The sequence below is a fragment of the Aspergillus piperis genome (assembly GCF_003184755.1).
Source record: "Aspergillus piperis CBS 112811 unplaced genomic scaffold BO85scaffold_3, whole genome shotgun sequence".
Taxonomy (NCBI): domain Eukaryota; kingdom Fungi; phylum Ascomycota; class Eurotiomycetes; order Eurotiales; family Aspergillaceae; genus Aspergillus; species Aspergillus piperis.
In genome coordinates, this window is record NW_020291593.1 from 277,956 (window position 1) to 305,208 (window position 27,253).

General features: G+C 52.1%; 12 protein-coding genes across 12 annotated transcripts; 8 read left to right on the top strand and 4 right to left on the bottom strand.

Moving 5' to 3' along the window:
• Positions 1–440: 440 nt before the first annotated feature.
• Positions 441–3,227, top strand: BO85DRAFT_179655 (putative R3H domain protein). The gene is made up of 4 exons (XM_025654344.1): positions 441–631; positions 686–1,467; positions 1,528–1,668; positions 1,728–3,227. Exons 1-4 carry the CDS (start codon positions 581–583, stop codon positions 3,136–3,138), a joined length of 2,385 nt encoding a protein of 794 aa, XP_025518770.1. The 5' UTR covers positions 441–580; the 3' UTR covers positions 3,139–3,227.
• Positions 3,228–3,533: 306 nt separating this feature from the next.
• Positions 3,534–4,691, bottom strand: BO85DRAFT_466302 (mitochondrial 54S ribosomal protein bL17m). The gene is made up of 2 exons (XM_025662123.1): positions 4,281–4,691; positions 3,534–4,161 (listed from the first exon to the last, which is right to left on the bottom strand). The coding sequence occupies exons 1-2, from the start codon at positions 4,494–4,496 to the stop codon at positions 3,802–3,804; spliced, it is 576 nt and encodes a 191-aa protein (XP_025518771.1). The 5' UTR covers positions 4,497–4,691; the 3' UTR covers positions 3,534–3,801.
• Positions 4,692–4,835: 144 nt separating this feature from the next.
• Positions 4,836–6,020, top strand: BO85DRAFT_446005 (MICOS complex subunit Mic12 family protein). Its single transcript, XM_025659398.1, has 2 exons — positions 4,836–5,150; positions 5,285–6,020. Exons 1-2 carry the CDS (start codon positions 5,130–5,132, stop codon positions 5,633–5,635), a joined length of 372 nt encoding a protein of 123 aa, XP_025518772.1. The 5' UTR covers positions 4,836–5,129; the 3' UTR covers positions 5,636–6,020.
• A 37-nt stretch (positions 6,021–6,057) lies between these two features.
• On the bottom strand, positions 6,058–7,410 carry BO85DRAFT_456554 (DUF5315 domain-containing protein; the record flags this gene model as incomplete). The annotated part of the gene is made up of 2 exons (XM_025661454.1): positions 6,058–6,811; positions 7,397–7,410. The coding sequence occupies 2 exons, from the start codon at positions 7,408–7,410 to the stop codon at positions 6,058–6,060; spliced, it is 768 nt and encodes a 255-aa protein (XP_025518773.1).
• rps23 (40S ribosomal protein uS12) lies at positions 7,161–8,408 on the top strand. Its single transcript, XM_025659399.1, has 2 exons — positions 7,161–7,766; positions 7,998–8,408. Exons 1-2 carry the CDS (start codon positions 7,508–7,510, stop codon positions 8,174–8,176), a joined length of 438 nt encoding a protein of 145 aa, XP_025518774.1. The 5' UTR covers positions 7,161–7,507; the 3' UTR covers positions 8,177–8,408.
• Positions 8,409–8,525: 117 nt separating this feature from the next.
• On the bottom strand, positions 8,526–10,532 carry BO85DRAFT_390448 (translation initiation factor eIF2B subunit beta). Its single transcript, XM_025656773.1, has 5 exons — positions 10,371–10,532; positions 10,133–10,308; positions 9,771–10,066; positions 8,853–9,705; positions 8,526–8,797 (listed from the first exon to the last, which is right to left on the bottom strand). The coding sequence occupies exons 2-5, from the start codon at positions 10,228–10,230 to the stop codon at positions 8,725–8,727; spliced, it is 1,320 nt and encodes a 439-aa protein (XP_025518775.1). The 5' UTR covers positions 10,231–10,308; positions 10,371–10,532; the 3' UTR covers positions 8,526–8,724.
• Positions 10,533–10,845: 313 nt separating this feature from the next.
• nemA (Nem1-Spo7 phosphatase catalytic subunit NEM1) lies at positions 10,846–12,943 on the top strand. The gene is made up of 2 exons (XM_025659400.1): positions 10,846–12,544; positions 12,608–12,943. Exons 1-2 carry the CDS (start codon positions 11,146–11,148, stop codon positions 12,748–12,750), a joined length of 1,542 nt encoding a protein of 513 aa, XP_025518776.1. The 5' UTR covers positions 10,846–11,145; the 3' UTR covers positions 12,751–12,943.
• Positions 12,944–14,022: 1,079 nt separating this feature from the next.
• On the bottom strand, positions 14,023–15,262 carry BO85DRAFT_484615 (alanine--glyoxylate transaminase; the record flags this gene model as incomplete). Its single annotated transcript, XM_025663248.1, has 2 exons — positions 14,023–15,094; positions 15,174–15,262. The coding sequence occupies 2 exons, from the start codon at positions 15,260–15,262 to the stop codon at positions 14,023–14,025; spliced, it is 1,161 nt and encodes a 386-aa protein (XP_025518777.1).
• Positions 15,263–16,756: 1,494 nt separating this feature from the next.
• On the top strand, positions 16,757–18,755 carry BO85DRAFT_365222 (vacuolar protein sorting 29; the record flags this gene model as incomplete). Its single annotated transcript, XM_025655731.1, has 6 exons — positions 16,757–16,797; positions 16,861–17,492; positions 17,956–17,996; positions 18,064–18,078; positions 18,156–18,569; positions 18,639–18,755. The coding sequence occupies 6 exons, from the start codon at positions 16,757–16,759 to the stop codon at positions 18,753–18,755; spliced, it is 1,260 nt and encodes a 419-aa protein (XP_025518778.1).
• Positions 18,756–19,552: 797 nt separating this feature from the next.
• Positions 19,553–20,384, top strand: BO85DRAFT_364388 (polyadenylate-binding protein; the record flags this gene model as incomplete). The annotated part of the gene is made up of 5 exons (XM_025655697.1): positions 19,553–19,625; positions 19,729–19,733; positions 19,760–20,016; positions 20,077–20,164; positions 20,226–20,384. The coding sequence occupies 5 exons, from the start codon at positions 19,553–19,555 to the stop codon at positions 20,382–20,384; spliced, it is 582 nt and encodes a 193-aa protein (XP_025518779.1).
• Positions 20,385–22,289: 1,905 nt separating this feature from the next.
• On the top strand, positions 22,290–25,902 carry BO85DRAFT_180022 (NEDD4 family E3 ubiquitin-protein ligase). Its single transcript, XM_025654345.1, has 10 exons — positions 22,290–22,797; positions 22,909–22,931; positions 23,015–23,053; positions 23,112–23,217; positions 23,277–23,410; positions 23,485–24,697; positions 24,747–25,040; positions 25,088–25,225; positions 25,277–25,672; positions 25,722–25,902. Exons 1-10 carry the CDS (start codon positions 22,778–22,780, stop codon positions 25,819–25,821), a joined length of 2,463 nt encoding a protein of 820 aa, XP_025518780.1. The 5' UTR covers positions 22,290–22,777; the 3' UTR covers positions 25,822–25,902.
• Positions 25,903–26,460: 558 nt separating this feature from the next.
• On the top strand, positions 26,461–27,226 carry BO85DRAFT_506345 (GPI anchored serine-threonine rich protein; the record flags this gene model as incomplete). The annotated part of the gene is made up of 4 exons (XM_025664368.1): positions 26,461–26,657; positions 26,723–26,821; positions 26,904–27,036; positions 27,224–27,226. 4 exons carry the CDS (start codon positions 26,461–26,463, stop codon positions 27,224–27,226), a joined length of 432 nt encoding a protein of 143 aa, XP_025518781.1.
• Positions 27,227–27,253: the final 27 nt, after the last annotated feature.

The following is a 27,253-nucleotide window of genomic DNA, read 5'->3' on the forward strand; positions in this document are numbered from 1 at the left end:
TTAGTGGAAGTCCAAGGGCGCTTCCGTCTCGACTCCCACTCCCTACTTTTTCCGGCTGGCTTGGTTCGTGTCCCGATCGTCTCATTGTTAGTGGAAGGAAACCTCATTTCCCCCTCTGCCCCCCCAAAGACAAGCGTTACATATCGAAAGCCATGAGCCAATCTTTCTGACCATCGTGTAAGAGCAGCCTTCTTTCTTCCTTCCTCTCTTTCTCTGCATGCTTGCCTGCATCCCATTTTCCGGCTCCTGATCAGCCAGTCCTCTCTCCACCCCGCTTCTCACAGAGCACGGCTTTGTGACATTCCGACCGGACCTGACGTCGAAGCAGCTTTCCTTATGGCGACCTACGTTTTCCAGATATGTGCCGTCTTTCTTTTTGGGCTTGTGTGAAGTGGGATCTTTGAGTGGCTTTTGATCGATAATCATTTCGGCTTTTTTCCGTCAACACCTGAGCAGGTAGAGTGCAGTCTCTCGTCGGGTTTTCCCCTTATCCAGTCCGTCCGTATCCGATCGTTTATTGTCTTAGCGGAAGGAAACGCTACAAGAACCCTGGACGTTTGGCTCAGAGAGTCACGGAATAATGGCATCCAACAGTTCCACAAGAGACGAGCATCGTCTTTCCTTTGCAAAGGTAGGTGCTGCGTTGCTGGTCGGCCAACGGCGGGTTCTCGCTGACCCGCTCAAGCAGATTGCGGCCATGCCTCCGCCATCAAATCTGGAAGTCCCCGTATCATCTGACGAGTTGAACGGCTCACAGTCCGTCGATGACCCTTCATCATGTTCCGAACAACACGGCTCGGAAAATGTCCCCTCCAGCCAGGGCGACCTGATTTCTGTCCGAAACGAGGCTGCCGCTGTTGATCGAAACGTCGACAGTCTATCGCAGGCCGTACATGGTGTCCACATCGATGACAAAAAGTACCACGACGGTCCTGTATTTTCCAATGAGGCTGCAGACAACGCTTCTCTGAAACGAGAGAACTCGTTTGAGGATGATCGTACTCATCTCTCAAACTCCTCGACCAAGCCCACGAGCTTCGATTCTAAGAGCATGGCTTCTGTAACGACATTCGCAATGGACGAAAAAGATTCTTTGCGTCCGGATGACAGTGCGAGCGTTCAGGCCATTGATGAGGAGGAGTCCCTATCTGGGCACGCCTCCGGTGCCCCGAATTCACTGACAGGGTCAGAGTCAGGTGCCCGCGGATTCTTACAGAGACCACGGGGAATTCTGCAACCCACGGGACCTATCTTCGTTGATGGTATGCAGCGCACAAATGGTGCCATATTGCCAGACACCGTCGCCAACAATTACCCGAATGCCGATGCTTTTCAAGCAGGACGGCCGATACATGGGTTCCCGTCAGAGCCCGACGAGAAACTTCTTGAGGCTATGAAGTCCCCCAAAGACCGCCTCTTGATTCTCCAACTGGAAGAAAAGGTCCGATACTTTATACAGAATTCTAAGTAAGTCGGCCACCTTGTTGCCTTTGTGGTTCTGAGTTCAATATCCTGATGATTACCTAGGGAACACTCTTTGGAACTCCCGCCTTCAAACGCTTTTGGGCGGCTCCTTGCACACAAGCTGGGCGATTACTACCATCTGACGCACTTCGTTGACAATAATGTCACGTCCGTCCGGCTTCATCGGACGCCTTTCTGTCGGCTGTACGTCTGCGCTGCGATTCTCACTTCTTTTACGGTTGACCTGTGCTAATACTTTGTAGCCCTACGCCTCTCTCAGTTCTCCACGCTGCGACTAACAGTACTCCGCCTCCCGCCATGCCTGCAATGAAGATCATGCGTCGTACCGATAGTGAGCGGCCTTCCACCGAGGGTAGCGTCGCGGCAAGCTCCTCCGCTGCATCTAAGAACGGATCCGAAGCCGGGGACAGCGGAAACGACGGGGAGCGGGGATCTACCCCGGCCAAGGATAGGTTGACCTTGACTCGCGAGGAGAGGGAGGCCAAGTACCAGGAAGCTAGGGAGCGAATTTTCCGTGATTTTACCGAATCGAAGAGTACTGAGAACGCCAATGGCGATTCTTCCGGTACCAATATGTCACGCTCGAGCTCAACAAGTGGACGCAAAAAGGCACAGCGCCAGAAAACTCCTCACGATGACAGTTTCGAGGTTCGATCTCAATTCAACGCGTATTACCCGGGAATGCCTTATGCCAACGGACCAATGCCCTACGGCATGGCTGTCAACGATCCGTCTTTTCCAGCCCAACCTTGCATGGTGGGACCCGGTGTGTCGCCGCCTAGTATGGGCTACGGTCATAGTGGCCAGACCGGTCCAATGTATTCCGGGCCCATGAACATGAATGCTATGCCACATTATTCGATGCCTGTGTCGCCTCAGATGACCCCCAGTGGCCCATGGCAGAACGGCCCTGTACCCCAGCAGTCCCCCTACTCTGGGTATGCGACCATCAACCAGTCGCCCGCGATGGCATCCACTAAGTCGTCCCCTGCGTTGAGCAGTTATCCTATGCCAAACTCCGTCCAATATCAACCCAATCCTGGTTGGTCCACGCCACCTTATCCCGGCGGCTATCCACAACCATCACATCGCAATCCTCCCCCATCTGGATGGGCCGGCTATCAAACGCAGCCTCCCACACCGACATCTTATCCTTATGCTCAATATCCCGGACAGCCCATGAGCCCGGGGATGCAGGGGCACGGCGGTGCTCACCCTTTGCCCGGAAGCTTCAATAGGTCGCCGTTCAACCCACAAACCCGCTCATTTGTCCCTGGTGGTGCGACGTTAGCACGGCACCCCAGCAAGGGCAACCAGCATGGTATGAACCCATATCCCGGTATGCAGCCGGGCATGCAGCCCCAGTGGTCCGGATTCCAAGATTTGAACAGCAAGGCTCAAGACATGCCTGGTTCAGTTGGACATGGCCCGACCCGCGGTGGGCCTTCGGGAGGCAGAGATTCTATTGCGAAGTGGGGGACACCGTCACATCTGCCACCCAAGCCACCACCGTCCGAGGTGCCTTCTGACTTTGACTTGAAACCGCGCAGTGGGCCCAGCTCGACGCATCCTTACTCGGGCAACACGCTCCCCGCCACCAAAAACGGGCCGCTTGTTGTTTCTGGCGGAGCAAGCCTGCCACGGGTCAACTGATGTGCTCCTGCCTAGGGCAGACAAAGCTTTTCTTCATTAGAGTGATACTACTACTTGACTGTTTTCTACCAAAAGTACATATGGTTCAATGTTGGCGTGATGTGTTGCTGGTGACAAGGTTCCTGACGTGGCCGTTCTGTATCTCTGGAAGATTAGACATAGGAACTGTGAGTTGTAATCAGCGTCGCATCTCTTGTGGGAGAGAGAAATGATTTGATGCGTGGGAACTGGGTTTCAAGGTCCTGTCAGCGCCGCCCAACCCCTCGCTGTCGACGACTGGGATTTCGTGGGCGTTCGGGACTTGGTTGGAAACCTGAATTACTCGATGTACTTTGAGCATTGCTATGTTTGCTAGATCTTGCTGGCTTGGGAGGGGCAGGCGATAGTGCTTAGATAAATACATTGTATGACACCAAGTGTTGAGATATTCACGTAGATGTATAAGTAGTCGTCACTACCTGGAGATAATCTCGACGAAGGGGATGAACGGGTCCAATCTACATACACAACACCACTGAAACAAAACAGCTAAAATTACACAATCATGACTAGCCAAAACACAAGGCCCAAGCACACAGCAGTGAAGTAAAGAAAAGGTAAAGGTACACAGTATAAAGGCCACCTAGGCCACCACCACCACCATCGATCACTTACACCTTCACTCTATTGCTTCGCAGGCTTGGCCTTCCCCGCCTCCTCCTTCCCATGACCCGTGATCTCTAAGCGCTTGATCTCCCTCTCGAGATCCGAGATTCCCCCCTTCCGGAACCGCGTGACCTTATTCACATTCATTGTGGTGAGTTCATTGAGGGTCTCCAAACCCTGAGACCGCTGTCTAGCAACTGTCCGCGCCGTCAAAGCAAACCGCATATCTTTAGGTCCATCTACCAACTCCAGGATTGCACTGGCGGCTTGATCATCCTTCTTGGGTTCGACGCGCAGAACTCGCGTGTAGCCACCGGGACGTTCGGCGTAGCGTTCACGAAGAGGACCGAAGAGCTTGGGAAGGAGTTCGTGGGGGGTCTAATCATTCATTTGGTTAGTTGAGATTGTTCGCTTTTATCTATCGTATATCCTCCACGGTATGTATGAAATTATATGTCTTGAGGAAGAAAGAAAAGGATAGAGGGGCAGCATCATACATAAAACGTCGACAATGCGCGCTTCCGGCTCGCTTCGGTGTTCTTCTTGCCCAGGGTGATCAGCTTCTCGGCCAGTCGTTGCGCCTCCTTGGCCTTGGCCCATGTGGTTGTGATGGATTCATGCTGGAAGAGAGAGGTGACGAGGTTGCGGAGGAGGGCCTGTCTGTGAGACGACTTGCGGCTCAGATGGCGGAATTTGGCAGCACCTCCGGCCATGATGTTGGTGGTTGTGGTGGTGAGGGTGGTTTATTTAAGATATGGGTTTCTTTTCGGGGCGGAGTGTGTGGATAAGCTGGCTTTGGGGCCAGGCGGTGGAATGGGATGGATCAATTCGAAAAGACCGGATGGTATTAAAACCGGGGTGGAGGATCAGTGGGATATCAGGAGTCGTCGGTTGTTTTTCGTTGTCGTTGAGAGGGAAAGATGAAGCTGGAGATGGAGATGACGGAAAGATTCGATTCGCCGCGTAGCCAATCGGAGTGCGGGTACGGCAGCCCCGACTTTCTCCTCCGTTTGGGAACATCTTTGATCTTCCTTCCTTCGATCCCCCATTGAGTTCTTTTACGTCTTATAATTGGGGAATCTCTTTTGCCTGAACTGTACAGTGATATTTGGACAAGTCGGACATATTTATTTTGTCCCCCATCTCCCGCTTGGTGGTCACATCAGACGAGACCGATACTCCTCGTCGTTCCATCTCAATCAATCCCGATTGTCTGATTGTCCGCAAGGGCTTTGAAGAACCCCCGCTTTCATCTGTACACTTTACCAATCTCGACATCCTCTATTTGGCTTTGGTCAAACCATTTGTGAATATCCGGTCTTGTAATTTCGAAGAATAGAGATAACATGGGCTTCTTCGCTGGCTTCGTAAGTCCCGTTATGCCCTTCCTACCCTCCCACCTCTTCATCCACTTATCCTACATCCATCCCTTCAACTCCATCCTCCCTCACATACAAATCAAACCAAACCAAAAAAAAATCATAGCTTACGCCCAAATCAGTTCAGCGGCTTCGCCCTCACCACCTCCGTCCTGTACATCTCCCTCCAAGTACACAAAGCCAATCGCCTGGAACAGCGCAATGCTATTCGCGAACAAACCCGCGCTCTGAACTGGTTGGCCTCATCAGCAGGCGCATACGATCGTCGCTTATTGCCTCAAGAGACTCAGAAGCGTCCGGGTGAGGAAGAAGACCGGAAGACGAAACCCGTCTTGAAGGACTTCTTAAAACATCGCTGGAACCAAGAGGTGGAGACGTTGGCGAGGAAGGCGTATGAGAGTCGGTGGGAGGATGCGCGGGATACGGCTGTGGAGGGGTGGAAGACGGTGGTGAGGTTGGTGAAGAAGGAGTAGATAGATTTGTCTCCTAGTGCCGCCTTTTGTTTATGGTTTGCGTTGGGTGTGGGTGTGGGTGTGGGTTTGATGGAGATGAAGTTTCAGATACCCTTTGGTTTTTGTTCTATATTTATAGGTTGTTTCGATTTGACTTGTTTGACTAGCGGTATAATGCTACATTTCTTGTTTTCTTGGTTCGTGGTGATTGCTGGGTATATGAAGCAGGGCTTCTTTGGGGGCTGTTGCCGCCTATGAGGTGGGTTAAGTATGCGGGTTGGCGCAGATTTGATGCGATTGTCTTGCGACTGCTGGTACTTGGACACTGTATGCCGCGTTGACAGCAATGCATATCCACAGTCAGTAGGCTAGTCGCCTCACTCTATAATACAGAGGGCTATCAAGCAGTCCCCATAGAATGTCTGTATAAGCCAACAGCTAGCTCACCCAGTATCAGTCGTGGTCTGTGTCGTGGTACTCATGCTATCAGTATCACTCCAGATATCTTTGCTCTCTCTTTCCACCGCGCGCATAGCCTGAGCGACTTCCTCCAGCTTGGCCACCACGTCCAAGACACCATTATTAACCCGATCGAAGTAGCGATCATTAGCCTCCCGTCTCTCTCGCGCGAGAAGAATATCCTTTTCCGTCTCCTCATCCAGATTCCGCGAGGAACCATCCTCAGGATTAGCAGAATCGCCCGGTCCAGCCGTGCTTCGCGACGCTGGCCGCAGCGACGCATTACTCTTTGCCGTGGCCGCAGCAGCAGCAGCAGCGGCAGCACCTTTTGTTTCCACAACCTCATCCCCGGCTTCGCTGCGCGCCCACGCCTGCGCAAGCTTCAGCTGTTTTGTCCGGAGATCTTCCAACGCTTCAGAGTGCTTCTCCCCAAAGACATGTTCGCCCGTTGCCGCGCTCAGCTCGACCTCGGACAATGCGCTCTGCATCTCCTGCCATATAGCCTCGGAGCCGTCTACCTCCCCCTTAGACTGTTTGCGAGTCAGGAATGGCGAGAGGGATCCCGGGGCCTCGAGGGTTCCTGCCCGGGACGAGCGATTGCGCTGCAGAGGCGGCCGCGGAGAGGCTCCCGTCGTCGGAACAGCGGATACCGGCGGGGGAAGAGAGAGGTTGGAGGCATTATGTGACGGCGGGCCCTGGAAGAGGACAGGCGGGGGAAGACGCTGGGCACTTATCTTCCTGGTGTCCATTTTAGGATCCATTTTGGGATCCATCCTGAGTGGGGGGTCCATGATTGGCAGTATATTGATTTCCCTCCTCCTTGCTATAAATTAAACATTATAATGTGGTATCGCGTCACAATTGAAGATCAATTTCATAGTTAGAAAAGCAGAGAAGTGGTGATAGGAGTGACAGCATCCTTATCGTTATCAGGAACCACAGGGAGAGAGAGACACAGGCAGAGACGGAGAGGGCCGAAGTTTCTCCGACTCCGACCCAGCCCAAGTCCCGTGCCTCGCTTAGCGGCCGTTTAGGGCGAAGCCGCACAGCAGAACATTTTCGATCTAGTCGAGCGACCGCCGGCCGTGAAAGCGAACCCCCCCTTCGACTTTCGACAACCATCCGCCCATCCAGCCAATTTTATCCATCAGTTCGGTACGTATAGAGATACCCCCCTATTGTGAATTTATTATCACCAGTCGACATTTCCCTGGTTGCGAAAAAGACAACGAGAAATTCCCCCTACGCACACATAAAGTCCGCCTATATATATCCCCGAATCTTGAGAAAGAGAAATCCGCAAACTCGTCCGCCACCTGCAACTTTTCCAACTTCATCACCGAATTACCACCCATTTATTGGAAAAATAACATAATTCTAACGGAAATCTTTGCTTTTCTACAGTTCACCCTCCTTCGAACATAATCCGACAAGATGGGTAAGGGACAGCCCCGTGGTTTGAACGCCGCCCGCAAGCTCGCGACCACCCGTCGCGAGAACCGCTGGGCCGATCTGCACTACAAGAAGCGCCTCCTCGGTACTGCCTACAAGTCCTCTCCCTTCGGAGGTGCCTCCCACGCCAAGGGTATCGTTCTTGAGAAGGTCGGTGTTGAGGCCAAGCAGCCCAACTCCGCTATTCGCAAGTGTGTCAAGGTCCAGCTCATCAAGAACGGCAAGAAGGTTACCGCTTTCGGTGGGTGATCCTATCCTATTCGTTTTTCTTTTATTTTCCCGGTTGTTGTGGATGGATGGATGTGTTTGGTTTTGGGAATTATATGATGGAAATATGTGTGTGTGTGGATGACACAGACAATATGAGAGAAGGGCAAGGGGAGCATGGAATGGAGTTGGGGGGCGACACCGGGAAAATATTTAAAATCTGGTTCTGGGTATCGATTGTGCTAACATATGGTGCTCTGTATAGTCCCCAACGATGGTTGCTTGAACTTCATCGATGAGAACGACGAGGTCCTCCTCGCCGGTTTCGGTCGTAAGGGCAAGGCCAAGGGTGATATTCCCGGTGTCCGTTTCAAGGTCGTCAAGGTCTCCGGTGTCGGTCTGCTCGCTCTCTGGAAGGAGAAGAAGGAGAAGCCCCGCTCTTAAATAACCCAAACCCTGGGGAATTTAATAAAGATGTTATTAGCGGGGTGGAAGGGGGCCCATTCCATGGAAGATGCTTCGGGGCAAAAGGCAAAGCAAACACAAGTCTATGGTCTGGAATTGATGGTTCAGGACGGATGAGACCCTGCAAAATACATACCATTTGCAGCGTACTACGATTGATATATCCATAAAAGATGGCGCCATGATTTATTTCTTTGGGAGGGCCCTAAAATTCAAATCCTTCAAAAAAATGAGTCTAGCTCTTGTCGTAGTTTTTGTATATCAAAGTAAGCATTCGGCTATGCGTTAATCTAGAACGCGTATGCTACGATCTACGATGGTTGATTGCATCAATCGATAAGGACTGATCTCATTCACAAAGATTATCTTAACATCCCCGCGGGTATCGTTGCGTTCCATTATCTATGCCCTTACGCCTTACTCATCTATAGCCGTATTTTTTGCATGTCATCTTGCAGCCATCTGCATTCCCTTAAGTTTTTTGTTCATTTGTTGATTCATTTCCATTTCCACAATCCTCAAAGCCGTTAGACGTTGATATCCTCCTTGCGGTAGTGGTCCGAGACAATACGGTAAAGGTAAGATGGCGCATGGCCTCCCCTGGAATGCTTGTCAGTTCTGCAGACTTAATGGGCCAAGTTTTAGGGTAACTTACAGGTTAGTGATGTAAAGGTCGACCAGTTCCGCGGGGACATAGTCGTAGAGCGGGTTCTGAACGTCAATTTGGTCTACTAGGTCACCATCTTCGTACCCAATAACCTTGCTGACATCGCCATACTCGATCAGCGAGTCGAAGTCGAACGGATAGACAGGGCTGAGCTTGTAGACACCGCTCACAACGACCACGGGAGTCTGGTGCACCTTGGCCGCGCGAGCGATGACTCGCGTGCCTGCCGCAGCGACCAACCCACCGTTGGCAAGGACCGAGTGTGTGCCCAAGATGACCTTGTTGACACGGGACATGAGCGCGAAGACTGCGGAGTCGGGGATGAGGATAACAGTGATTCCCAGAGCAATCAACGGTTTCTGGAAAGCCTCGGTGCTCAGGATGTCGTCGTCCTTAGGAGCCTGTCCGCTGACGGTGGCATGGGTCGCTTCATGGTTGTTAGGATAAGATTCGGCATGAATCACGGTGAACTTGCGCTTGGCCGCAGCCTTGAGCAAGAACTTCTGGACGGTAGTCGAGGATGTGTGTGTGAGGATGATTTCGTTGGAGTGAATGTGTTCCAAGGCATAGGCCGCAATCTGGTCGTCCACCTGGCCCAACTCGTCGATAATCTCGTTGATACCGTCGAGAACTTCGGCACGGATGTCTTTGTTGTGGCTTTGGCCAAGTAGGCGGCCGGACGGAGACGCGGAGGCCGGGGTGCCAGGCAGAGACGACTCAGGCTCTGGGTGTGAGAGGAGACTGAACATGGAAATGGGCGTGGCCGACAGCGAAGTAAAAGGCTGTCTGGAGGATGACCGGTCGGAGCCTTCATGGCGGGAAGAGAGAACTTCGGAGGGGTCTGCAAACGACATGTATATTAGCTCACAACAGTCCCGGTTTGGTGTGCGATGAGACAGGACTGACCATCCAAGGCACGAGGGGTCTGAGGCTGGCTTTCAGAGCCCGCTTCACTCAGAGTGAAGTCGGCCTCTCTGTCGTCTTCCGCTTCATCACGGATCAATCCGAGCACACGTCTGACAATGTTTCCGACCACCATCTCCCTAGGCTGGGCAGCCATCACGCGCCTTCCCACATGCTGGACCCGCTCGATCATCTTGTTCGCATCCGAAGTCCGAGTGGCCGAAATAACACTGCGCAGAAGGTAGGCGGTTGCGGTCGCGCATGATCTGGAATGGCGAATCTGTCTGCGCTTCAGAAGCCTAGAGGCTGGTCAGTATGTTGCACGAGCTGCTGCGACACGCGGTGATATGACGTCGAGGACGCACGAGATCAGATCGTCAATCGATGTATCAATTGGATTTGTCTTCAAGGACTTGAGGAACGACGCCAATCCAGGCGTCAGGGCCGCGGAAGTGGACGGCATGGTTGCGAGTAACCGCGAAGGGGTCTCTTATTGAGTTGACTGGCAGGCTTGAAAGTCTTGACAAGCTCCAATGGCTTCCTGGTCAGGCACGCACAGTGTCAGAAGGTGGAGGAGTCATATGGTCGCGAACGATAGCATACCTTTGAGAGGTCGCTGGAAGATTTCTCGAAATTGCACCGGTTGAGGAATCTATGACCAGATCAAACCGGAGAATAACGAACTCCACGTGGGAGACCTTTTGGGGGGGGAGAAAAGTGAGGGTGTTAGAGGGGGAAAGGTCAAAGGGAGGAAGAGGAGGAGAAGGTGGGATGTGGTGACGGCGGGAGAATTTGCCCGCCTTCTTTCGGTCTCAACTGCGCTCGGCCCAACCATACATACATACGTCCATACATACATACGGTCTCAGCGTAACATACGGCCAGGCCGCTTCCCTCACTCTCACTCTCTCTCCTCTTGCTCTCCCCACACTTTCTTACTTCGGCCCATCGTTCCTCAACTTCATCCGCCGGCTGATCGGCTGCTGTCCGTCTCAACTTCCTTCTTCCCCCCCAGCCCTCCCTCCCTCTTACCTCCCCTCTCTCCGTGAGGCCTCCCTCTCGTTGTCGCCGTGAATTCCGCACGTTCGGGCTCTCCTTTCCGCCCGTCCTTTCCTCGGATCTACTTGTCGTCATTCCGCCATCCACCAGGTCGGGTAACGGTGAAATCCGAAAAAGCACGGGTTGTCGACTGGCGCATTGAGGTCCGTAGACCCCAACAGTTTCGGCTCTCTATATCACCGCATCATGCTCCAACATCCCCGGTCCCATCACCGGCCTCGACTATCTAGCCTTGCAGTATTCAAATGATTGCTGACCTACGCTCCTTCTCCCTCTAGTCACCTGCGCCAGCCCAGACACCCGTGGGCCGTGTGGGAAGATGAACTCGCTCAACATCCTCTCGTCTCGAGTCATTGGCCAGTCGTCCCTCCCAGCTCGGAGCCGTCAGCGTTCCCGGTCTCAGGGAGACGTCGCCAGAGCGACTGAGCCCGGCGACCTTGCCAAACTTCGGTCGTACAGCGAAAGCAACTTTCACTCGACCGAGGCCCACGAGAATGGCCATGGTGCGCCCGACGAGAATATAAACTACTCCCACGAAATTACGTTTGATGAGAAATCGCCCCTATTACGAAGTATACAGAAAGATGGTTCATTTGCTACGAAAAGCACCCTAGGATTCGTTGCCCAACGGTTCTTTGATGCGATTGCGGAAACGATCAAGTTCATCTTATCCACCTTAGCTGCGCCCGGTTTTTATGTTGCCCAATGTTTCGAAGACGATAATGGTCATTACTCTTTCATGGCACCTGTGAGAAAGCTACGACGGTCCGTGTCTCGCCGCCCATCCAAGTCGACTGGCTCCACGACGGCGGGTAGAGGTAGTCGACAAGCGGAGAGCAAGCGACGAACAGGTACTTCGCGACGGTCTAAGAGCAACGTTTCACGGGAATCCATCGCTTCGAGCACGTCCGAGTCGGAAGGAGATCGCCGGAGCGCCAAGGCACTCGGCAATAGTCGGTCACGAACCTCCAAGGCAAAATCGTCCAGTCCAGAACCAAGGCCAGATGAGACCGCTCCTAGACGCTCGATCCGGATCAAGCTTCATAGTGAAGAGGCACTCAAACGACAGAGGCAACGTCGGTCGCAAAGTGCTGATCTGCGCCAGACACCGGAAAATGGGGTTCAGGGTACTCTCAACCTCGACAGTCTCAAATCTCCCACGTCTCCGTCTGTGCATAGCCTCACCAGGTATCCGCATTCTCCTGTCCCTCCTCGCCCGCTGATTCCACCCCGTGTGCCGTCCTACACGGCCAACCTCCGCCTTCCCAAGAGCCCGCAAAAGACTCTAGTCCTCGATCTTGATGAGACTCTTATTCATTCCCTGGCTAAAGGCGGCCGCATGTCCAGTGGGCACATGGTTGAGGTCAAACTATCCACGCCGATGACGACTGCACTTACACCCGGCGGACCTCCCACGACTCTGGGCCCGCAGCATCCCATTCTGTATTACGTACACAAACGACCCCACTGTGATGAGTTCTTGCGCAAGATCTCCAAGTGGTACAAGCTGGTCATCTTCACAGCCAGTGTGCAAGAGTATGCGGATCCAGTCATTGACTGGCTTGAGCAGGAGCGGAAATACTTCCAGGCGCGGTATTACCGTCAGCACTGTACTTTACGGAATGGTGCATATATTAAGGACCTCAGCTCTGTGGAGCCTGATTTGAGTAAGGTGATGATCCTGGACAATAGTCCTATGAGTTATATTTTTCACGAAGGTACGTCTCGACTTTGGCGTTATTCTCCTGCCATACCCCAGCCTGCTCTAACATCTCCGCCAGATAATGCTATCCCAATTGAGGGCTGGATTAATGATCCCACGGATAATGGTCTTCTTCACCTCGTCCCCATGTTAGAAGCTTTGCAGTATGTGACCGATGTGCGGGCATTTTTGGCCTTGCGTAGAGGGGAAGCGGAAGCTTAATCTGGCGCCGAGGGGGCGAGGGTGGAGGCCTTTACCAGACCATAGAAACGAAAATCAGAAAAAAGGAAGAAAAAAAAAGAAAGAAAGAAAGAGAAAGCACAATTTGATGTTTACGGAAGTTCTTATAATGCATTCATAGCTCAGCTCAGCTCATGTAAAGAAGAGGCTGAAGGAAAAGCATGACGAGTGTTCACTGAAGCATATTGTTTGTTCCTCTCCATTCCATTACCATACCATACCCCCTCTCCTGTTTTTATCCTTTTGCCTTTATTATACTACTTTGTCACCCTACAGATTCTTGTAATTCCTTTACTTTCCATTGTCATTCTTCTATACTATTCTCTATTCTTACATTTGTGTCATTCTGTTCCACCTTGTCTCACGAGTCAGGAAATCATCCTCAACTGCTCGCCTTGCCGCCCCCCAACCTCAAATACAATATACCTTCCTGTCTGAGTTTTTATTCATCAAGACAGCGTTGCTAACTAACACTTTGCTTCTCGTTTCTTTGACTGAAAGAATCAATCGGATATTGGATGTGGATTTCTCACTGCTGTTGTATGTCTGTCATGTCAATTAGCCTGGGGATAGGTCATTCCATTCCATCAATGGCCTGTTGGTTCAATCGGATTAGATCGTCTCCTGAGTCGTACTACTGTTTTGTTTACAAAAGCGAGATCTATTACAGGTAGTATAGCTCGACTCAGTGACCTATGATGCTAAGTTCTTAGTAACTACTTAGTACTAACAGTTGTGCCAGTCTTGTCATGATAGGTGATAGGCGTGGGTAAATATATATGCTGTAGTGGGGACCTTTACCACCGAATCAATAATATGGAGTAACTATGAACTAATCGAGGTGATGATGATGATGGCATGACTGTCAGGATATCACGTAAACTATACTACGTAGAAGTGCCCCAATTATTATTCAATGCTGTATGTGCTATACTATGTAATAACTAGATACTTACATAGTAAGACTAGATATACTGCAGGCCGAGTGGAGACGGAATAAATGGTGAACCCGATAGGGTAATATGGCAGTAGCTGTCATTTCCTATCGCTGTTTCCATATTTCTATTTATCGTTATCGCGGCGTGTCCGACATCGGGGATATCGGGTTGATACGAAGTATGAATATTACAACAGCTTATTGATGTATCTATACTCTTGTGAAATATTTTTATCCAATTTTATTCATTTTTATAAATTCTTTATTTTTTTTGTTTGGCTTGGTCATCTAAGATATCGTTATGGTACTGATTGATTTTACAGTCCCTTGGCCTGCTTGGCCTCTGTCAAGGCTTCCTTCAAGGCAGCAATGGCCTTGTCGACGTCCGAACGGTTGGGATCCGTAACGCTGACGCCCATGTGTCCGAAGCGGATGTACTTGGTGGCAACCTGCTTGTGCAGACCCGCTGCAAAGATGACGCCGCGCTTCAGCAGACCCGGCAGGACGTCCGGGGGAGCCAGACCCTCCGGCAGCCAGATGGCCGTCATGGCGTGAGCCTGGTTCTCGGGCTTGGAAGCGACCTGCTGCAGACCGAGCTCGGCGACAGCAGCCTTGACGCGGTCGGAGGCCTGGGCGTGGATGGCGTAGCGCTCCGACATGGGGCGGGCGGTGATCTGGGAGAGGGTGGTGTGCAGGGCGTGGACGAGCTGGGTAGGAGGGGTGGCGAAGTAGGAGGGCTTGAAGTTCTCGTAGTTCTGCATGATGGGGAGCCAGTTGGCGATGGAGGCGTAGTAGGAGGACGGGGGCGTCTGGCGGGTCTTGAAGGTGTCGATAGCACGGCCGGACAGCATCAGGATGCTGAGGCCGGGAGGGCAGCCAATGGCCTTCTGACTGGCCGTAAGGACGACGTCAATGTCCCATTCGTCAAAGGCGATCTCTTCGCAGCCGACACTGCAGACACCGTCGACGACGACCAGGGTCTGGGGGCTGACACGGCGGACGACCTCGGCCACGCGCTTGATGTCGCTAAGGACACCGGTCGAGGTGTCGACGTGGGTGATGGTGATGATCTTGTAGGGCTTCTCCTTGAGGGCCTGCTCGATCTGCTCGAAAGAGGGGCGTTCGCCGATGGGGGCCTTGAGCTGGGTGGCATTGGCGCCGTAGGTTTCCAGGCAGGTAGCGAAGGAGTCGGCGAAGTAACCGGTGTGCAGAACCAGGGCATTCTCACCCTTCTCAATCAGGTTGGAGGCCACAATATCCCAGCCGAGAGTACCACTACCGGAGATAACGAAAGGCTGAGCAGCAGGGTTGGAGGACTGGAAGAGTTTCCGGACCATGGACAGGGTCTCTCCGAAAGTCTTGACGAAACCGGGGGCGACATGGCTCTCACTGGAAGCCAAGAAATCGGTCAGTGAGGGGCAGATCGGAGGAAAAAGGACGAGGAGGGGAAGGGGATGGATTAACTTACGCATAGTGAGCCATTGACTGGAGGACAGCATCGTCGAATTCAATGGGCCCTGGGATCAACAGGGTGGGGTGAGGGGCTTGGGAGGACATTTTGGCGGCGGGGGAAGAGGAGTCAGTGGGAGAGGAAGGAGTCGAAGGAGTAGAAGGAGAGGTAGTCGGAGTGGAAGCAGTGCGATCGAGGGGTTTATATTCGATATCGTCGGGAGCCAACGAGTTCCTCTCGGTCGAGAAGGGAGTGTTAAGCTCCGGCAGCGGGAGTCGCTGATCCAGGTGCCTGGAAATCAGGCTCAATCGCTGCTGGGGAGTGCGTTTGGCCGCCAGGGTTGCTGATTGAATCGGCTCTCGACGGGAGAGAGAGCCTGCGGGGTAAAGGAAGATTGGATAACGATAACTCTCTTTTGCTTGTGATGGAGGGTGGAACAACCGTGGGTTTCCCTCGGGGATCGCCGGGCTTGGATGCAGTAAATGGCTGTAATGGCTGTAATTGCAGTAATCTCTGTATCTCCCAGGCACACTACTTTATGCCCTATGGGACTTTTCCTAGTGTAATGGCTGATTCCGGGTGATTTTATGCGATGGGTGAGATTGGAAACGATTTATGGGAATCGGTTTTTAAGAATTCGGGTTTTGGGGAAATAGTTGTATTTCCTCACGTTCAAAAATTTTTTTCCATTCCCCTTTTTTCCAAAATCATTCCCCTTTTTCCCTTACATTCTATCGGCCGGAAGACGCCATTCTTTCTCCAACCCGGGCGGACCCTTCCGTCCCACGATTTTCTCCGCGTTCAACAATGGCTGTGTCTGTCTGTCTTGACTCATACAAATGACATGACTAGTTGACTAACTAGTGTAGTTGACTGCACGATGGGCCATTGTTGATTTACTTTGCATACTTCTGGGCAAGTGCAAGTTGGAAGTCAGTTGTGTCTCTGTACAAATGAGATCTCAGTAACAGCCACAACCGGCGCAGTGACCCATACTACGCTGTCCTCCCTCACTGCAATGTCCATGTGGACGATCTTGGCCAGGTCTCTGAAGATTCATCCTGGTGACTTAACTAACTACTTACTCAAGATGTACCATCAGTCAGCACAATTCGCAGGTCTTTGTCCGTTTATCTGGAATCAATTAGTGACCACCCGGAGCAGTCCAGACCTTCGGACTTCCCACCTACTGATTCTCCGTTCCATAGCAGCAACGATGAAATTGTCTTATTTTTTGGCCTCACAGATGTATGTAGGAAAGCGCAAACATGTCTGCCCGAATCTGCTGGATAGATAATGTTCTGGTTGCTTACGGCGCCCACATGCTGTCGTGGAGGGGTGCTGTTGGTCTTCCATTCGATGCTGAGGTTCGGGGAGCCTTGGTTCTCTTCCAAGTGGGTCTGAGTCTCCAGCTGAACGACGACCTGCCATCCATTCCATGCAGTTTGTCTGCGTTCATTCTGGTTACATCAAAAGGAATAAATAGTTGTCCTCTTCAACGTCCCTAGTCCAAATCATTCCAACAGGATACTTGTCGGGCTACCGTTTGGAATCCCTTGATACTTCTACCCCTCTCTTTACCCCTCCATCGGATCATCACAATGGCAACCCAAGAGCCTAAACCCGCAGTGGTCTGCGTTTTGTAGGCTGACCTCCCCCGGATACATCAGTACTTCTCAGAATGATAGTACTAATTCCCCATCAGCTGCGGCTCCTATCCGGGTAACTCTCCTAGCCATCTGGAAGCAGCTCGTGCGCTTGCGCAAGATTTCCACAAGCACAATGTGCAGCTGGTTTACGGTGGTGGTACCGTTGGTATCATGGGAGAGCTCGCCAAAACCCTGGTATCATTATCAGGGCCCAAGTCAGTCCAGGGGATTATCCCGCAAGCCTTGGTTGAGGTTGAAGAAGGCTACAAAGGCTCAGCAGCAGACACGCAAAGCAAGGAAGGCAAGGCTGCTGAGCGTGTCGTGAACCAGTCCGTACAAGAATCCAACTTCGGCATGGTGACCATCGTCCCCGACATGCATACCCGCAAGAGATTGATGGCCCAGAAGGTCCTTGAAGGCGGTCCCGGGTCAGGCTTCGTTGCCCTTGCTGGTGGATTTGGCACCATGGAGGAACTCATGGAAATGACCACCTGGAACCAACTTGGTATCCACAAGGCGGGCATCGTTCTACTGAACATCAACGGCTACTGGAATGGGATCCTCCAGTGGATCCAGGCCGCGGTCAAAGAGGGTCTGGTGAGCCCTGAGAATGCTCGGATCATTGCAGAGGCTACGAAGGTGGAGGAAGTTCTTAAGATGCTGAGGGAGTATCAAATCAGCAGTGATCGTATGGCGTTGAACTGGGGACAAGAATAAGCGGTCGATTACTCAGCAATCCTCTACCAGCATACACGATACAACATGGCACCGCGACACCTCTAACCTGTATAGTTATGAGTACTGAAATTGTCGCATAGAGCGTCCTATAATAGAACGATTTATGAATAGTTGTCAAGCCAAGTGACCTACAGAGGCTAATCCCGAACGGCTTGTAGGATAGGGCTTAGGGCAGCCCGGGGTGGCAGGCATCCATCGGCGGGCGTCCATAAGCTTTCCCCGCGGAGCTCCATCGCGCCGGAGGAGCAACTGATAGTCAATACGTAGCTTAATTTCCCATTCCCGTTCCCATCACCGTCGCTGTCTGCTGCCCGCTACTTCTTCTCGCCAATCATACTCCCAAGTCCACGCCCACTTGGAATGGGCCTTGAGTACTTCCTTGCTTGCTTCTTCTAGGATGACTTCCCGTCTAGTCCTGGTCATTGGTGACCTCTTCATCCCCGACAGAGCCCCCGTACGCATCCCCTCATCCCTTATCGCATCCTCGCAGGTTGACCTGTCTGCTGACTTGTACTCGCTAGGACCTCCCGGCCAAGGTGCGCACTTTTGCTCCATCCTTCTTGACCCTCCTCTCTGTTTCGCAACCCCCCGTTCTCGATTAACACGCGCACAGTTCCGGAAACTCCTGACGCCAGGCAAGATCGGCCAGATCCTCTGTCTCGGCAATCTCACCGATCGGAGCACCTTCGAATTCCTCCGACAGGTCGCTCCAGATTTGCAATTGGTCAAAGGCGACTTCGATGTCGATTCCCCAAACCTACCCCTCTCCAAAGTGGTGACTCACGGGAGTCTCCGCATCGGCTTTACTCATGGCCACACCATCATCCCGCCGGGGGACGCCGATGCCCTTCTGATCGCTGCCCGCCAGATGGATGTTGATATACTGCTATGGGGTGGAACCCACCGCTTTGAAGCTTTCGAGCTGGAGGGGAGATTCTTTATCAACCCGGGCAGCGCCACCGGAGCCATGAGCACGGGGTACTGGCCTGAAGGGGAGGAGCCGACACCTAGTTTCTGTTTGATGGATGTAAGTCGCGCAACTCTACGGGCTCGCTGCAAGACGCTTTACGTGCTCCATGCTAATGATGTATCGCAGATCCAAGGCGATGTTCTCGTGTTGTATGTTTACCAGCTGAAGACGGACGCCAACGGGGTTGAGACAGTCGCGGTCGAGAAAGTATCTTACCGCAAGAACAATATCCCTTCTTCATGAGTTGACGCTTTATATAATTTCTTATTGTACATACATAGGACCAGGCACGATAATGATGTTCTTCTAACCTATGCGACTGTTGTTCATGTTGTTCATGTTGAATAAGTTGATAGTGATGTATGGTTGCAATCCATGGTCTGTCCCGAACATGTCGCATCACGTAGGCCAGTAGCTGACATATAGCATGATTCCTGCTGCAAATAAGACCCCTACCCAAGGAGATGATAGGTTCTATCGGCATTATACTGAGGGCGCGGTAATTGCTACGGAGATTGACAGGCTCCTTGCTGTACGGTGGACATTTTTACGTAACTTTGATGTCCCCGAACCTAAAAGGAAGGAAACAAAAAAGACATTTACAAGTCTGCAAGCCTTGGGAAATACGTACGTAGCGATGGATTGAATCCCAACATCTGCCAATGCGACTAGGAACTTGCCGAGTCCTAGGGGCTCAGGATGATGTAGAGCGGTACCGACGGGAGTGGTCCAATGACAAACCTGCTAGGCCGGAAAGAGCAAGCAGTGACTTCGGCGTCGATCAACGCAAGCATCACATTTGGTTTCTGCACCCTCGAGTCACCTATCACCTATCTTACTTTCTCTACTTGAACAGGTCCTAGTTTAGTTCTAGGTGCCAGTCCTTTCTGCCCTTCTCGGACCTTTTATTTTTCCTGCAGCTTTCCCTCCCCCGCCCACTAGACCAGTTCCGCGGAAGCTATCGTTGCCGCTTGAGCTTTCATTGCGACTCAGTGACGTGAAGAAAACACAACGGGACTCTCTCTACACCTTTAATAATAATGGCTACGGAAGAGAACGAGATCAAGGATGAGCGCCTGCAACACCAGGAGGAGGCTGGTGATGATGAGGTACGTTTTGATGGCTTGCGCTGAAAACCTGACGCTTGGTGCTTTCTTTTGCTGGTTTCTTGGCTTGCTTCTATTTGACTTTACGATTTGTCTTTCACTGGATCCAGCTAATGTGCCATTTCTCTTTATGACTCTTAGGAGGAGATTGCGGCGATGAAGAAACGGGTAGCCGAAATGGAATCCGAGGCAGCGAAGCTACGCGAGATGCAAGCCACACTTGATCAGCAATCGGAGAACCTGCGTGAGGACAAAGAGGAGATCGACGCTCGGAGTATCTTCGTCGGCAACGTGGACTACGGTGCCTCTCCCGAGGAGATTCAGGCACACTTTCAAAGTTGCGGCTCAATAAACCGTGTTACTATCCTGCTGGACAAGTTTACGGGTCAGCCCAAGGGGTATGTTGCAGCGCATTCATCTGACAGGCAGGGAATTACCTATGCTGATATGATTTACAGATACGCCTATGTAGAATTCGCGGAACCCAGTTTAGTGGCTCAGGCCCTTGTCCTGAACGAGAGTGTCTTCCGTGGCCGGAACCTGAAGGTAGGTCGCATGATTGAGGCCATTGATCGATTGAATGATACTAATGCTCTGTGGTTCACAGGTCGTTCCCAAGCGCACCAACCTGCCCGGCATGAGCCGCGGTCGTGGACGAGGTGGATTCCGCGGTGGTGGTGGTCGGGGGTACCGTGGCGGTTTTGCGCCCCGTGGAGGCTATCGCGGTGGCTACCGTGGCCGGGGTCGCGGCTATGCGCCCTACTAAGGGCATGGTCTGCTAGGAGGCGAAGCATGCGAGCGAATGTTAGGTGCAGACTCGACGCGGCATCGCGGTGGCGACGTCCGGTGCGACGCACAGGTCGAGGTCTGAAATGCACACATCTCTCTTGATCTAATGAGGGAATCCTCTGGAGTTTATTGGACTGGGATGTACTTTGTATGATAACCCTCGGGCAATCTCGGACTGCGCCAGATGGGTGGAGCACTAAAGTCGCTTGTTTCTTGTTGTGATATCATAAAGCCTACAGAGAGAATTTGCTTTACGACAGGAACCGTCAAGAAAAAGAAACTAGTCAAGAGGACGGACAATTGGGAATTACGGTCGTCGAACAGACAGAATAATGGAGCTGCTGTGAGTTCAGCAGAGAAAAGAGAAATATGTGGCTCATAAAAAAGCTATGTAGTAAAAGGCAGCAAGGCATTGGAATTGGCGATGCCAATAATAATGATAATACTGTAGGGAGCAAGGACGGAAGAAAACAGGGAATCACGTCATGAGAAAAATAGAAATAATATAACTGAGTAATAAAAATCTACACCAATGAAGGACGGGATACCCAGCCAGAACAGCCCTACACTAAAACCAAAATACTATCAAGTACTGTGGCTTGGTCAATCACTATCGGCAAGGCCGGCATGATGTCGCATTTGAAGAGGGAATATCAAGCATCAAATAGTAAGCGGGAAAGGGGGACGGAGGAGCATCCAATCTCCGGCAGCAAGTTGGGAGAGAGTCTAGAAAGGCCGACCCATGCGAGGCGCTGACGAGTTTATTCCTCAGAGCGGAGCAAGAGAGAGGGAATCATATCGCTTTTTTTTTTCTTCTTTCCTCCCTTGGGTATTGTGCCCCACAGGTGTGCTTGTGTAATTGACTGTAATGGTGTGAAGATATCATTCATTGATTGGTAAATTTTAAGTTGGAAGAAGAGAAGGAGATGAAGAGGAGGGGGGGGCAGGGAAGTGCAATTTTCCGTGGGAAGAATTTGGCTGCCTTGGAGGGGGGCGGAGGGAGGGATATAGAATATGATTAACTCCAGTATGTGAAAGATAAAAGTAGGCATCTACGTACTTAACTATTAATTCTCTATTGAGAGAGAGTATCAGTATTGAAACTGTGACCGCGGGGCTGCGTTTTTTGGGCGGAATTCCGGGCAGCCCAAACGATCGGAGGGAAATCATCGATACTATCTAGACTAGACTAGACACCATGGTTACTGTAGCAAGTTACTAAGATTAACTTCTTGTTTAGTATCGGATTGAAGCAAAGAGATCGATTGCATCTTCTACAATTCATATCGGTAGAGATCGATCTATCTTTTTTTTTTTCTAGAGAAGAGAGTCGTGCTACTTACTACTAGATACTACTACTACCACTACCACTACCACCACCACCACTAATTACTCCATGACTCTAGTACATACAGAGACTAGAACAAGTTGTGCTTAGCTGCTTTGACGTCTCTCTAGTCAATAGTTAGTTAGTCTCTCGTCCTTCTCTTTCCCTCCCCCTCCTTTCCCTTTCTCGCCACGACCATCGGAACAAGCACCAGGAGAAAAACCCACCGTTCATCCTCTGATACTCCGTGGACTCTTCCAGACGGGCATCGTTCCCAAACTAAACTTGACTAGCACACAAACGGGATACCCGTTAGTTTACTAGTAGAGGTAGAGGAAGAAGAAGAAGATCCGCCTTTGCCCGCGCCAACCTTTCGCTGGTCCCTCCCCTCCTCCCTGTTGCTTCCGGGTCAAAGTCCCACGACTTTGTCTCTGTGTGTGTTTGTGTGTCTCTGCCTTGTCTGCTTGACTAAGAAGTACTTACTTACTTAGTTAACTAAAGTTAGTTAAGTGACTTACTTAGTAACTGATTAAGTGGTTGCTTTGCTGCACCTCCCGGGCGAACCCCTCGCGGCCCCGTGATTGGCTCCCAAAGCGCAACGTCAGGACTGCCCTGCTCAGCCCCAAACTGGCCTGCGAGACTGACTGGAAAGACACTATCGACGACTGACTGCCCGCGCCTCCTCCTTCTCCATCATCATCTAAACGCCTTCGCTCGGCCCGTTGGTTATCGTCACCCTCATCTTTTATCGTCCTTACTTTTTCTCTCTTTCTCTTTCTCCCCCCCCCCGTGCCCACCTCTCTCTCCTCTCTCCCCTCGCTCTCCACCCTCCACCGTTCGCTTTTCCCTTCAACCCCCCCTCTCCTCTTCCCCCCCCACGACTTTCGCCTGACGCCACTTCCCTCTCCCGCTGCTGCTTGGTGTCCGTGCCTGTCGACGGCGGTGGATGCGCACGCCGCGATTTACCTTTTGAGGCTTGTCCGGATCGGCCGTTTTGCTGCACTTAGAGGCGCGTCATTGTCTGCCTGTTCCCTCCCTCCAGGATGGGTTCCAACCTGCCAGCGTATGTGCATACCTCGGATCCTCCCCTTGCGTGATGTCTTGAACATCAACGTCGTGTGTTTTGTATGTGCGTCGTGCTACCGACAGATTGCTAACCATCGATGACTTGCAGGCAACCAAATCTTCGGGTCACAAGTAAGCTTGATTCGGCGGCGAATCCTCGACGGCCTTGATGGGATATGGTGGAACGATGTGAGACTGACTGGTGTGTTCGACAGTTATCGCAGCGGATGGGTTATACAAGCGCGATGTTTTCCGTACGTCCCCGCATTTGATCTACGGATGACTGCCAGCTGACATTTGCTTCGTCGATAGGATTCCCCGATCCCTTCGCTGTGGCCACCGTCGGGGGTGAGCAAACCCACACGACGTCGGTGATCAAGAAGACGCTGAACCCCTACTGGAATGAGATGTTTGACCTGTAAGGACCCGCTGGATTGTCTGTCTTCGTGGACCGACACTAATCACCGGTCCATGCAGCCGAGTCAATGAAGACAGTATCCTCGCAATCCAGATCTTTGACCAGAAGAAGTTCAAGAAGAAGGATCAAGGTTTCCTCGGTGTGATCAATGTGCGGATTGGCGATGTTATAGATCTACAGATGGGTGGCGATGGTGAGTCACGAGATTGGATGGTGTTCACCCCCTCTTCCGGTCGTCCATACTGACAGCGGTCTCGCGCCATTTAGAAATGCTCACCCGAGATTTGAAGAAATCCAACGATAATCTTGTAGTGCACGGAAAGCTCATTATCAACCTGTCCACCAACCTCAGCACCCCCATCCCGAACCAGGCCAATGGCCTGCATCGTTCACATGCCCAGTCGTCGACCTCCAGTGGGCTCGTTCCCCAGGTTTCGAGTGCTTCGCATCCTTCCGTTAGCCCAGCCCAAGCCGAGCCGTCCGCCGCCGCGTCGAACGTGTCGCTCCATCCCCAACGAGTCCCCTCAACCACCCGGCCGACCAGCACAGTTGGCCCCGTCAATGGCGCCGCCCCCCCTCCAGCTGGCCCTCAAGGTTCTCGCACCAATCTCAGTTCCTTCGAGGACAGCCAGGGTCGACTACCAGCTGGCTGGGAGCGACGGGAGGATAACTTGGGACGTACTTACTATGTGGATCACAACACGCGGACTACCACCTGGACCCGGCCGTCATCGAACTACAATGAGCAAACGCAACGCACACAGCGCGAGGCCAACATGCAACTGGAGCGCCGCGCTCACCAGAGCCGGATGCTGCCGGAAGACCGGACAGGGGCCAATTCGCCAAACCTGCAGGAGAGCCCGCAACCGCAACCGCAGCAGGCCCATACCCCGCCAGCCGGTGGCAGCGCCAGCGCTGTGTCCATGATGGCCACAGGAGCCACCACTGCAGGCACTGGTGAGCTCCCACCCGGATGGGAGCAGCGGACGACACCCGAGGGACGGCCCTACTTTGTCGACCACAACACCCGGACAACCACATGGGTCGATCCTCGGCGACAGCAGTACATCCGCATGTACGGGCACAATGCCAACGGCGGCAACACGACCATCCAGCAGCAGCCAGTGTCTCAGTTGGGCCCTCTGCCTAGTGGATGGGAAATGCGGTTGACGAATACAGCCCGGGTGTACTTTGTGGACCACAACACCAAGACCACCACGTGGGATGACCCCCGTCTGCCATCGTCGTTGGATCAGGGCGTGCCGCAGTACAAGCGTGACTTCCGCCGCAAGCTGATCTACTTCCGGTCGCAGCCCGCGCTGCGCATCATGTCCGGCCAGTGCCACGTGAAGGTGCGGCGTAACAACATCTTTGAGGATTCGTACGCCGAGATCATGCGGCAGAGCGCTTCGGATCTGAAGAAGCGGTTGATGATCAAGTTTGACGGTGAAGACGGTCTCGATTACGGTGGTCTTTCCCGGTAGGTCTCTTCCCCTTGGCTGAGAAATGGTGAAATACTGACTGAATAGTGAATTCTTCTTCCTCCTTTCGCACGAAATGTTTAACCCGTTCTATTGTCTTTTCGAGTATTCCGCACACGATAATTATACCCTGCAAATTAATCCCCATTCGGGTGTGAACCCGGAGCACTTGAACTACTTCAAGTTCATTGGACGCGTGGTCGGGCTGGCTATCTTCCACCGGCGCTTCCTCGACTCGTTCTTCATCGGAGCGTTCTACAAGATGATGCTCCGGAAGAAGGTGTCGCTACAGGACATGGAGGGTGTAGACGAGGATCTGCACCGCAATCTGGCGTGGACTTTGTATGTTACCCGTAATGTTGTTGAGGGCCAATTCTAACGCTGCGCAGGGAAAACGACATTGAGGGCATCATCGAATTGACCTTCTGCGTTGACGATGAGAAGTTTGGTGAGCGCACTACGATCGATCTGAAGCCCGGGGGCCGGGACATTCCCGTTACCAACGAAAACAAGCATGAATATGTAGAGTAAGTACTGTCTGCTACGTTGTTGGCATGTTGGCAAAGCTAATGAATTAGATTGGTCACGGAATGGAAGATCGTGAAGCGGGTCGAGGAGCAGTTCAACGCGTTCATGTCGGGCTTCAACGAGCTGATTCCGGCGGATCTGGTCAACGTGTTCGATGAACGCGAGCTGGAGCTGCTGATCGGCGGTATTGCAGACATCGATGTGGATGACTGGAAGAAGCACACGGATTACCGCGGCTACCAGGAACAGGACGAGGTGATCCAGAACTTCTGGAAGATCGTGCGCACCTGGGATGCGGAGCAGAAGTCGCGTCTGCTGCAGTTCACCACGGGAACGTCTCGTATTCCGGTCAATGGATTCAAGGATCTGCAGGGTTCGGACGGACCGAGACGGTTCACCATTGAGAAGTCGGGCGATCCAATCGCGCTGCCCAAGTCGCACACCTGGTAAGCCCCTATACTCACGCAAGATTACAGCGCATACTAACTAAGCCAGTTTCAACCGACTGGATCTGCCGCCGTACAAGACGCACGACGTTTTGGAGCACAAGCTGTCCATTGCCGTGGAGGAGACATTAGGTTTTGGACAAGAGTAGACAGGTGATGGGTGATATTGCATATGACCTCTAGCATCGACGCAAGGCAAAACATGGTGTCCGAATAACGTTACGGACTATGCCTGCGAGGAGACGATCCGAGAGGGGACTATCTCTTTTCGTCGATATATTGTTCGGTTAGCAGGCAGGGCGGCAGTGGGCTTAGTGAACTGTATATAGTGTATTATTGCGGCGCCCGCAGCCATTGGGCGAGGTGTATGGAGTAGAATGTCGAATACTTCCAATTGGCAGGATGTTCACCGATGTGTAGGTTTGGCCAGCAGCCAAGATGCACAGCATATTCCCATATTCGACGTTCCATGCCGAACTAATGATTGAAGAGAATCGGTCTGGAAACCTCCAAGTCATGTACCCAGAAGAGAGAGTAGTATATGATATATCGTACGCCACCAATAATCGGCGGGTCAATACCACACCTGCGCCGTACTTTAGATTATTACTATATGGATGGTCGATAGATATAAACCTGATGCCTTCCACAAGAAAGTATTCTTTATCACTCTCACTTTGCAAATATACTATACTATACCCTTCTATCCTATAATCACATTCTACCCACCACCAACACACCACCAATACTTTGACCCGAAGAAAGGACTGAAAAGAGAAAGAAACAAAATGCAACTCAAACTGAACCTCATCTACCTCCTAACCTTGACCCTCGCCTCCCTCTCCGCCGCCTCTCCCGCCGCAGAAACCGGCGCAGCAGCAGCAGCAGCAGGTACAGATTCCGGCGCACAACCCCCAGCGCCGACCTCTACTGGCAGTAGCAGCAGCGACAGCAGCAGCAGTCCCTACCAACAATGCGCGAAGAAGTATGCCTCCCTTCGTCCACCACATACATACACATACTGATACTGATAAATCATGGAAATAATAGTATCCTCGACGCATGCCTCTCCCAAATGAAACCCCAAATGGACAAATGTTCCCAGAATGACTGGTCATGTCTGTGTACGCAGAGCAAGAATATGCTTACGTATGATACTCCTTCCTCCTATCCCCATGAGAATGGAATGTGTAGCGGATAGCATTAGCATACTAATGGTGTTGATATATAGATGCTACAACGACTGCCCCTCTGACCCAAATCATACCTCGGCCGATCAACAGAAAATGGAGTATTGTAATGCGGCGGAGGCGAATTCGCTGTATTCGACTTCTACCAGGGTTACTTCTTCCAGGACTGCCGTTGTGAGTAGTACGTCCACGACGAGTAGTAGGACTGCGGTGCCGGCTAGTACTTCGTCTGGGGCGGCGGGGAGTGTTAGGGTTGGGGAGGGGGTTGCTGGGGTGGGGATGATGGGGTTGGCTGGGTTGGTTGTTGCTTTGGTTTAGGGTATTGCTTACTATACTACTGTATTACTGTATTACTATGTAGTAGTGTAGGATGGTGGGGTTGAGGTGCGAG

Bases quoted from the DNA above. Each gene is read 5' to 3' on its own strand.
- BO85DRAFT_179655 (XM_025654344.1), top strand. From the start codon at position 581: ATGGCATCCAACAGTTCCACAAGAGACGAGCATCGTCTTTCCTTTGCA. The intron at 632-685 runs GTAGGTGCTGCG...GACCCGCTCAAG, and splicing joins ATCGTCTTTCCTTTGCAAAG to CAGATTGCGGCCATGCCTCC. The intron at 1,468-1,527 runs GTAAGTCGGCCA...ATGATTACCTAG, and splicing joins TACTTTATACAGAATTCTAA to GGAACACTCTTTGGAACTCC.
- BO85DRAFT_466302 (XM_025662123.1), bottom strand. From the start codon at position 4,496: ATGGCCGGAGGTGCTGCCAAATTCCGCCATCTGAGCCGCAAGTCGTCT. The intron at 4,162-4,280 runs GTATGATGCTGC...ATGAATGATTAG, and splicing joins GCGCATTGTCGACGTTTTAT to ACCCCCCACGAACTCCTTCC.
- BO85DRAFT_446005 (XM_025659398.1), top strand. From the start codon at position 5,130: ATGGGCTTCTTCGCTGGCTTC. The intron at 5,151-5,284 runs GTAAGTCCCGTT...CGCCCAAATCAG, and splicing joins TGGGCTTCTTCGCTGGCTTC to TTCAGCGGCTTCGCCCTCAC.
- rps23 (XM_025659399.1), top strand. From the start codon at position 7,508: ATGGGTAAGGGACAGCCCCGTGGTTTGAACGCCGCCCGCAAGCTCGCG. The intron at 7,767-7,997 runs GTGGGTGATCCT...TGCTCTGTATAG, and splicing joins CAAGAAGGTTACCGCTTTCG to TCCCCAACGATGGTTGCTTG.
- BO85DRAFT_390448 (XM_025656773.1), bottom strand. From the start codon at position 10,230: ATGCCGTCCACTTCCGCGGCCCTGACGCCTGGATTGGCGTCGTTCCTC. The intron at 10,067-10,132 runs GTGCGTCCTCGA...ACCAGCCTCTAG, and splicing joins TCGATTGACGATCTGATCTC to GCTTCTGAAGCGCAGACAGA. The intron at 9,706-9,770 runs GTCAGTCCTGTC...TGTCGTTTGCAG, and splicing joins GACCCCTCGTGCCTTGGATG to ACCCCTCCGAAGTTCTCTCT.
- nemA (XM_025659400.1), top strand. From the start codon at position 11,146: ATGAACTCGCTCAACATCCTCTCGTCTCGAGTCATTGGCCAGTCGTCC. The intron at 12,545-12,607 runs GTACGTCTCGAC...CATCTCCGCCAG, and splicing joins GAGTTATATTTTTCACGAAG to ATAATGCTATCCCAATTGAG.
- BO85DRAFT_180022 (XM_025654345.1), top strand. From the start codon at position 22,778: ATGGGTTCCAACCTGCCAGC. The intron at 22,932-23,014 runs GTAAGCTTGATT...TGTGTTCGACAG, and splicing joins ACCAAATCTTCGGGTCACAA to TTATCGCAGCGGATGGGTTA. The intron at 24,698-24,746 runs GTAGGTCTCTTC...CTGACTGAATAG, and splicing joins GATTACGGTGGTCTTTCCCG to TGAATTCTTCTTCCTCCTTT.